The sequence below is a fragment of the Pundamilia nyererei genome, unplaced genomic scaffold, assembly GCF_000239375.1.
Source record: "Pundamilia nyererei isolate P.nyererei 1_Seehausen unplaced genomic scaffold, PunNye1.0 scaffold00057, whole genome shotgun sequence".
Taxonomy (NCBI): domain Eukaryota; kingdom Metazoa; phylum Chordata; class Actinopteri; order Cichliformes; family Cichlidae; genus Pundamilia; species Pundamilia nyererei.
Window position 1 is genome coordinate 1,233,931 of NW_005187458.1, and position 9,761 is coordinate 1,243,691.

Below are 9,761 nucleotides of genomic sequence, written 5' to 3' on the forward strand. Positions count from 1 at the left end.
AAGCTCAGATCCCACTGATAAAAACTATAGGTGAGCTGCTGAGGATATGCTGAACTTTTCTGCCGTAAAACTGCTCTTTGTTCCACTGCTGGGCTACGCTAGCTGCTACTAACCTCCATTAGCTTCTGTTAGCATCTGTTAGCCCTGTCTATAACACAGTGTAAAAACGTAATTAACCTGTTTTTACATTAGATGGATTTTACATTATTGTGGATTGAATGTTATTAGTGCACCAGTTCAGTGCTCGCCACTGAAAGCTATAAATATCTTAAAAATATTCCAAAATGAGGGACATATTGATTTTTGATCTATAAATGTCTCAATAAACCAATAATCTTCAATTTATTGAGACAGTGCTGATCAGGTCACCTAAAGCTGCCTTCCAGCCTACACTCAGGGAAGAAGGGGGCCCTTGCAGTGATAAGGCAGCGAGGGCCCCCCCTGCTGGGACAGGACACACTCAGCAACAGAGAGACAGAACCTCTGCCTGCAGTAAAACACCATGGTACTAGTACTCAGTAAAAGTATCCGAGTACAGTCAGGACTCTTCCACGTGGCCTGAACCCAGAGATCAGTTTGTTAGCCAGAATCCTCAGGGAGAAGAGCTGTGAATGATGAAATAATGTAATGAAAATAATCCAAAAATCAGTCAATTGTCATGGTGACGACAATGAAAACAGGAAGTCATGTGACTGGAATTTCTGTAAAACCTTTTGTGAAAAGACTCAGAGTTCGTAACTGCGGCTAGCCTTATGCACACGTGTTTGTAAGAGTTTCACCTTCAGGAGGAGAATATCTTAATGAGTCACACAAATATGGCAAATGTGAATTAAAAGTCTGACACACAATTGCAAACTGCACAAAATCTGAAAAATCCTGCCTGTTTTCAAAGAGAAACACTTGTGTGAAACTTTAAAGCGCATTGTCAGATCATCTTCAGTTGTGACATCACAATAATTTGCCCCACTTAGTAAATCTGTCCAGTAGTCCGTAAAGTAAAACTTGTCTTATTTTCTTATGTTTACCTGCTGTGTATAATTCCTTTTCTCCCCTGATGGGTTGAACAGTGACCACACAGAACCTTAAACACACTCTGATCAGTTGTTATAGATCATAATGTTGAGCTCATACAACGTTCTACACGCAGCAGCAGGTCAACAGAAAGCAGTTTTTCTTCCACTGGTGCAACGTTTAAATGTAGCATGTCATTTTAACAGCTGCTGATAAAAACTGAATATGTCAGAAGGTTATGGGTGAAATGGAAAATACTGTTATGTTGAACATTTATATGCTCATTTCTGCTCTGTATTGTCGTTGTCATAAAGGGTGAGATGCTCAGTCACTATGAATTATAGGGTGGTGTCTTCTCCTCCCCTTTCATAAAGGATGGTCCAGCCAGCATCTCCTCTGCTAAAGGAAACAATACAAGAAGCACTGACCCTCCTTTCCTTAGTGTTTTGGAGAACTGGAACAGCTCAGAATATGGCCATCATGCAGATACTTGGCCCGCACCCCATTCTTAGAGCTTCATAAATAGCTGACCCTAATGACTGTGGTCAGGTTTGGACCAATCACAGTGCACATCTGAATCCTGTTTAAACAAGTCAGTGTGGCCTTCATTTACCAGGTGAGTCATTAACAGCCTGTTCCTGGCTGGCTGGAAACAGGGAAGCCTGCTGAAGACATGCAGGTAATGCAGCCAATGCTGACCCCTGCTGGTGAAAGCTTCAGTGGAGGGTAACCTTTAAACACAGTTTCCTGTTTGTTACTGAAGCGTGGGTCACCACAGCCTCAGCATCCAGAGGAGCGGTCATTGACTGGAGCCTTCTGATTGGTCCATCAGCAACATTACCGGTCGCTTTAACTCTTTAAACTGCTCTGGAATAAAACAGCATCATCGACGTTGTTTACTTACAAATCTGCAGGAGGAAAATATTTACATGTAAAATACAAAAACTACATTAAACCTGACTTACAGTACGAGGATGATGAAGCAACGTTTCATACAGATGAAAACTGCATGAAAAAAAACTGAATCATATATTCTGATTTATTTATACTTTTTCTTTTATGTTTTGTACTTTTCAGACTCCCATACAGGAAACACATAAGGAAATAAAACAGGAGTATCTGTTTAATTAATGTATCATTTTTGATAGTGTATAAACGTTTGTTAAAATTTCAAACTGTTTGACTACATTAGATCTATTCATATTTCTCATTTATTGATAAATATGGGAAAAACAATTACAGAAATTACTTTTTTTTTTTTTTTACACTCAATTAATTTTATTCTACAAGGTGAAATTAGCTGATTATTTTATAATCAATAATTTGTCCACTTTATTTTTATGGTCAATAAATCCAAAGGAAAATGAATATGGGAAAAAAAAATGTCGTGTTCCGTACTGACAGAACATTGTGCTAAACATGTTTTTAAAACTTTAAAAATTTATTTCTAAAAATCAAGCTTCACAGATAGAGTTACATCTATGTCAGTGTCTGAGAGCAGGGCTCAGAGGTGTAAATTAGCCTTTGTATGTGTAGTTTCACGTCAACTTTAATTACACGTCAGAGCATGTATTTTTTGGCAGTGTTGGTCTTCCATACAGTGTGAGATTAGAAGTTTAAAGATGAAGCAGACAAACTTACACATCTGAAAAGTCATATTTTTTATTCTTTTTAAACACTGAATCAAACCAACCTCTATACCACAGTAGTGCAAGATTACCTGTGAATACGTCTGATCACATGACCTGCTGTCCATCCAGGTGAGGCCAGAGATCCCCTCTGATTGCCTCAGAGGACACCTGAGAGTTAACCTGCCAACAAGCTCCTTTGACCCCCCCCCCAGAGAGTCTTGGCAGTCTTTGTTTCACTTTCTGTCGTCAATCACAAGGTCCAAGTGTGGCAGGAATAGCCACCACGGCAACACACATAGGCGATGTCTGACATCAGTGTATTGATTTAACGTCCCATGAACCAACTATTCCCAATGTACTAATGTCAGAAAACAGAAAAAATCGTTCCAAAGCTGACAGGCTGCAGTGAGTACTGCCTCCGGTGGAGGTACTGATTACTACAGCCACAATTTTCAATCACGAATTGATTAGAAGTGAAAAAAAAAGTTTAAAGTGCGAGTCCCTCAGACAGGTCTGCACACGACATGTTAAAGCAGCGGTGAGTGTTCAGTCACAGCAGCTCTCTGATTCGACGCATTTCAGCATTTCCTGTTTTTAAACTGTTGGAGTGACGTTTTGGCCCTTTAACGAGTTACCACAGCAGCACGGACATGTTAACCAGTTCCCAAAGTGCTTCTTCCAGACCTCATATCCTGATATTAGCTCAGAGGTCACGCCAACCTATGGTTCTAACCCACCCTATGGATATGCCCACGTAAAGCTGCAGTACTCTCTCAAGCCCCTGCCACCAGATAAACACAGATGAGCTTCATCACAAACTCCTTCACCACTCGGCAGCCATCTTAAAACGCATAAAGGCACTTATTAGGCAGTTACTGTGGAACATGAAGGTCAGGGAACAATCAGACTGGTAAGAGGTAGAGTCAGGTCAGGGGTCAGATTTATTTGACCTGACAGATTACGCTGTACAGATGATGTCAAATATGTGATTGGAAGGCCAATCTCCGATCACACTGAGTGGATCGTTGTGGAAAGCAGAAAGACGATCATTACTGTGACAAATTTGATTAAAGCCAACCGCTCAGAGGCGTTACCAAGATGGCTGCCGAGCTGTGAGACCACTCAGATGGTCTGACCTTCATGAAAGGTTGTTACCCCAGCAGAAACCTGCCATTAGACTCAGCTGTCATCGATTAAGAGCTGCTACACTACCTGTATGCCCCTGAATGCCGCTCACACAGGAAGTTCTGTCACTGTGAATCGGACCCGATCGAGTCATAGCTGGTTTGATTTATTCGACTTTTACCTGCATTTAAAAACCATTCAACTGCTGGCTTCGTCCCCTCCTTGTCCTCCACTGTCAGGGTCGGCCCTGACACAACACGGAATCGTTGGTTTGTGTTGCGTGTGTGAACTCACGACACCTCAATGACCTCCATACTGCCCGAGAAGCTTGATTGACTCCCCGCCGTGCCCATTTCCTCACGGGAGCGGCTGTCCGCCATCCCGTCTCCAAACTCCATCTGGCAGCTGCGCCGCTTCAGCTGCTTCTCAAAGCTGCTCTCTTCGTGCCAGCTCCTCCTCGAGTCACCGCGGTCATGTGTCCGCTGCCGCCGCCGTACCGCCTCCAAGCCGTGGTTGCAGCTGTACGCCGTGAAGCCGCCGCCGCTCAGGATAGCCGATGTAGAGTAGAAGCGCGTGGACTCTGAGGAGAGGTACCATCCACTGGCCAAAGAGGAGGTGGAGACGGTGACAGGGCCCAGTAGGATGTCCGAGTGCCAGCCCTTCAGGGCGCTGCCACCTCCTGGTTTGGCGAGGTGCTGCTGGCTCCGTGAGAGGCCGAACAGGAAGCTGGTGGCGTTCTCCTCCATGCTCCCGCTCCGGTGCAAGTGGTGGGAGCAGTTGGTTGGAGCGGCGGGGGGCTTAGCAAAGCCGCTGGAGGCCGATGACACCGCTGGCTGCGGGCTGCCTGCCTCCTCCTTATCAGGACTCTGCTCTGGCGTGGACTGCTCTGAAACCTCCTCCACTGGCGAGAACTGGCAGGGTTTACTCGTTGTCTCTTTGAAGGATGGCGGCTTGTAGAAGTCATTGCTGTCCCCCGACCCGCTGTGAGGCGCGAAAACTCGATGGGTGCCGCCCCCGCCAGGCTCGCCATATGACTTGATGTCCAAAGAGAAGGAGCGTTTCAACCGGGCACTGTCTTCTGAACCGTCGGCGAGTTGCAGGCCACTCAGAGCCTGAGCCAGCAGGCGCTCCTCGGGGGCATTGGCTAAAACGCACGGCAGGGTCAAAGGTTCCAGCAGTGTCACGCCGGGCATTGGGATCGCATCCTCAGGCTGAGCGCAGGCCTCGCTGCTGGGCTCCGGAGGATGGAGACACTTGGGTTTGGCATCCGTACCAGGAGGACTTTTTATCTTCTTCTCAAAGTCCAGCAGCTGACCCAGGAAGTTAAAGTTGGGCGAGATAGTCGGCCGCTTTTCCTTCACAAACCTGAATGAGGAAGAGAAACAGGAGCATGACTATGGACAGGAAGCAACACGACAGGTTAATGAGGATCAAACACTTACGGCTGTCAGCATCATTCAATACCAAACATGCGCACATTTAAAGTTTGCATTATTAGGGGCGTGGCCTCTGACTGACAGGTGGAGGCTGACACATGCAGCTGTAGCTGCTAGCCGTGTTTGTTAGGGATCGTCCTAGTGACTGTTTCTTAGTTGAGAAAAAAACAAGATGAACCGACTCGTCTAAAAGTAAGCATTCAATAAAAACAAATGCCGCTTAATGACAAATTATCATCTGAAAACTAAACTGCGCACAAAAATCTGCCATTTTCTTCTGCTTATCTGGAGTTGTCAGGGGAGCCCAGACCTCCCTCTCACCACCTCCTCCAGCTTAGACTGAATGAATGACTGAACTCCTCACACTATCACAAGGCAGAGTCCATCCACTCCTAGGGGAAAGCTAATTTCTGCCACTTGTGCCTTCAATCTAGTTCTTTCACCTTTAAAAGAACTAACTACAGTGTTAACAAACATCATGCCGAGATTAACTGATACATGGTGTTTCTCGGGCAGCACGGTGGCACGGTCGGTAGCACTGTTGCCGCACAGCAAGAAGGTCCTGAGTTCAATTCCACCATCAGGCTGGGGTTTTCTGTGTGGAGTTTGCATGTTCTCCCTGTGTTTGCGTGGGTTCCCCCTGGGTACTCCAGCTTCCTCCCACTGTCCAAAGACATGCAGCTAGTGGGGATAGGTTAACTGGTTAATCCAAATTGCCCATAGGTGTGAATGCGGGAGTGAATGTGAGCGAGAATGGTTGTCTGTCCCTGTGCGTTAGCCCTGTGACAGACTGGCGATCTGGGCCCCCCGCAACCCTGAAAAAGGATAAGCTTGGATGGTGTTTCTCACCAACAATGCTCCATCTGGTGGCGTCTGACTAATCCGCCCAACTATATAGCTGCTGTGAGGCTCGTGTACTAACAGAGTGTCTGAGCTCCAGATTCTATGCAAACATTACGTGGATGTACAATAAATGTCTAAACTTGTCTCTGGTTGCTTGTTGGGGCTTCAGAAACCTTGTCAACGGCTGACTGATGACTACAACCTGGTTATGTTCAGAGTTCAGTGACCTCTGATGACATCACAGGGGGAAGAACTCAGAAAACTGAGCATTCAAACATTTTAAACTAACAAACAGACTTGGTCCCAGGTCAGATTCAGAAGTCCTGACTTCTCACCTGTACGCCTCGTCCAGTGACATGTCCATCCTCTTCATGATGTAGGCGATGGCAATGGTGGCCGAGCGGGAGATTCCAGCCAGGCAGTGGACCAGGACTCGGGCGTTGGAGGCTTTGGCCTTCTCTGAAACACAACAAAGTTCAGACTGAGCAGAGAGCAGTAGGGTCTGGTTTATTCAGTCACACAAGAGAGGTGGGCAAGTGATGCTGACCTATGAACTCCACCGAGCGATCCAGCCACGGCAGGATCTTCTCACAGAACGAATCGTTGACGGGGACTCGGAGGAAGTGGGAGTCTGGGATGAAGTCCGGTTTGGGGCAGGTATTGCTGGCGTTCAGGACGTAGGCAATGTCGTTCTGTTGTATCAGGTCCTGGAAAACAAACACAGGTTTGGATCAGAGCCGGACCAGAGAGGCTGGACCCCAAGAAGAGAGAATTTAAAAAAATAAAATACATTTTTTTTAAAAAAGCGTTCGGGGGCAGGGCTGTGATGTGGGGGTGGTGCTGTGTCACCTTGTTGAGGACATCCCTCTGGCAGCCCAGGTACAGGTGAGGCAGAATACGGGTCGGCCCGATGTTGGTGACGGGCAGGCAGGGTTGAGAGATGCAGGAAGGAACCAGGGTGGACTTCCCCTCACAGAGACCAGGAAAAAGGTGAGAGAACTCGGAGAACCCACCTGAGACCACACACATAGTCAGCTGACAGTGAAATAATAATGAGGTCAACAGCTGTGCTGTCGTGTTCCTTTCCTTCCGGCAGGAATCAGACTGAATCTTTGTCTCTGCTCGACTCAAACATCCTCATCACCTGTTGCCAGGCAACAAGCCAGAGCATCGATGTTCTGCAGCCTCCTTTGGAAACCGATTTATTTCCAGCAGAAAGTGCCAGGTGAGTCCAGCTATTGATCATGTAAAGAAAACGTTCTGATCTATAACTACACCTGTGATCATGATTGTACACAATCCAAAGACAGAACCTGAAAGATGTTCACACAGTTTTTAAATGAGGCCCAAACACTCCTGGTTTAAATGTCCTGGTACTTTTAAAAAAAATAAATAAATACATTTAATCAATTAAATTCTGTTACAATTTTTTTAAGTTTACTGACTGATTTTCTTCCATTTTTGACTTTTTTAAAAACTTCTTTCAATTTTTTATGATTTGTGTTTTTTCTTTTATTTTTAAGCATTTCTTTTACATTCTTATTTTTAAAAAATTAAATATTCTGTGTTTTTGTAGCTAATTTTAACAGCTTGTCTGTTTATGGATTTAAACATAGCATATGAGCACTTCCTGCTCACATGCCTGTCTGACTCAGTTCGCTGGCGGGCGTGTTTTGTGATCCTCGGCGCTGATGAAGACTCTGGTCTCCCAGTGGAAGTGGCTGTTGTGTAACTGAAACCTCAGAGCTAGCACTTTGTTTGGTTTTTCTGATGTGAGGGTGGAGCCACCGTGCAGCATTACATCATCGTTACATAACGCCACACTCAGTAGAAATAGCTGCAGGCAGCTGCAACATGCTCGCTCAGAGCTAGAGCCGATCAGAAATCAATAATCTGATCGGTTCTTTCCCATTAGCTGCTGCCATCTCACTTTAATCACCTTTAACGAGTGTAAATGAGGTTTAATGGCGTCGCAGAGACGTCCAGCAGGAAGCAGCCGCTCGCTTTCAGAGGTTTCCTGTTTAAACTTAGATTACAGCTGCATGCCAGAGTCAGAGGCTCAAGATTCATCGTCGCGACTCGGTGAACCCGGTGAACAGCTCACCCCCCACAGTTAAATGTTCCCTACAGGCCACACTCTGAACTTTAGTTATGGCAGAGCAACGCGGGTGCAGGGAGGCTCACCTGAGAGCAGGTGTACGGAGGGGAAGCTCCTCTCCAGTTTAACCAGCAGGACACTGATAAAGGACTCGGAGCTCAGAGCGGCTGGGTCGGCAGAGCTCTGATCGTACACCACCACCTCCTGATCGGCCTGCAGTTCCAACTGCAACACAGATACACAGGTACATCCAGGATCAGGAAAAGAGAAAATAAATCTGTACATAATAATAAAGGATATTGAGCTTGTAAAAAACATAAATAAAAAATTCCCATCAACTTGAAACTAGAAACAATGCCTCAGTGAGCATGTGCAGATGAATGGCAAATCATGTCAGCATCACCCAACAACTCCACTCACCACATCAGGCACGGTCACGTCTGACTCTGAAAACATTGCAACAGCACTTAAAGCGACAGCTGTGTCCATCTTTTATATACAGTTTGTGACACAGTGACCAGTCATTTGTCCCCTGGCCTGCTCCGTACTTTAACCTAACGCATCGTTCTGAATCTGAGCCGTATTCTAACCACACCGGAGCAGCCCCCACCCTCCCACCACCACCACCACTACTCACCTTCTTTTTGGCTGAATGCTGCAGCAGCTCGGCAATCTGCACCTTGTCCTGCTGCAGCCTCCTCTTCATCAGCTTGGAGCAGTTCACGTTTACGGCCTCCAGGATGTGGGAGGTATTGTAGTCAACGAAGGGCCGGCTGTCAATCAGCACCACCCGGTCCAGCGCCCCCTCCAGCAGCGCTACCAGAGCTTCTGGCCCGATAGGGCGCACAATCCCGGGCCTTGCCATACCCAGTCCAGTCCGCGACCCCACACGCTCACACATGTGAGCTGCCTCCTCTCACTTCCCTACCACCCCCCCACCCCCCTCCCTGGTAGTAATCCTCCTCCTCCCCCCTCCTTGTGGGCGTCCCGGCCGGCAGTCCAGCACAGTGATGCAGTCTGGCCAGGAACCTCAGAGGATGAAGAGCTCCATTGTGTCGGCCGGGTATGATGTCATCCCGATGGCAGCCCCAGAGAGAGAGAGAGAGAAAGGGAGAGAGAGAGAGCCAATCCCAACTGTGTGTGAGATGGTGGTTCAGAGTGTGTGTGTATGTTCAGTCCATCAGTGTGTGTGTTTGCAGCGAGGGGGAGGGGCTTTCATTCACTCCAACAGCCGTCTTTTCTCCTGATGACATCACTCTGAGTTTTAAAATCTGAAACACAAACAGAGTCAGAGTGAGACTGCATCACAGTCGCTTCAGAAACATTCAACGACGCCACGCCAAATCAGGACAAACCTTATTCACACAGAAAACCATGACCGTGAGACAGGTGGGTCAGGTTGTCCGGCACATCAGGATGACACAAAACACATCGCGCCCAATTTCACTAAACTTTATAGAGCCTGAAACATGAGCAGAGGAAGGAGCTGGAGAGTTACGGCGCTGTTCTCATTGCTTTCCTGAAAACCGTGAAAAACAGACGCGCGTTTTGGAGTAGGGCTGCTCGATTATGGCAAAAATGATAATCACGATTATTTTCACTGAAATTGAGATCTCG

General features: G+C 46.7%; 1 protein-coding gene across 1 annotated transcript in view; it reads right to left on the minus strand.

Annotated features, from left to right (window-relative positions):
- Positions 1-2,651: 2,651 nt before the first annotated feature.
- dusp16 (dual specificity phosphatase 16) overlaps positions 2,652-9,761 on the minus strand; it is a 17,845-nt gene continuing 10,735 nt past the window's right edge. The window contains exons 2-7 of the mRNA XM_005734187.1: positions 8,782-9,415; positions 8,231-8,369; positions 6,896-7,059; positions 6,594-6,753; positions 6,382-6,505; positions 2,652-5,132 (exon numbers count right to left, since the gene is read on the minus strand). Coding sequence (XP_005734244.1) covers positions 4,058-5,132; positions 6,382-6,505; positions 6,594-6,753; positions 6,896-7,059; positions 8,231-8,369; positions 8,782-9,045 — 1,926 coding nt within the window. The 5' untranslated portion in view covers positions 9,046-9,415 and the 3' untranslated portion in view covers positions 2,652-4,057. The remainder of the gene's footprint in view (positions 5,133-6,381; positions 6,506-6,593; positions 6,754-6,895; positions 7,060-8,230; positions 8,370-8,781; positions 9,416-9,761) is intronic.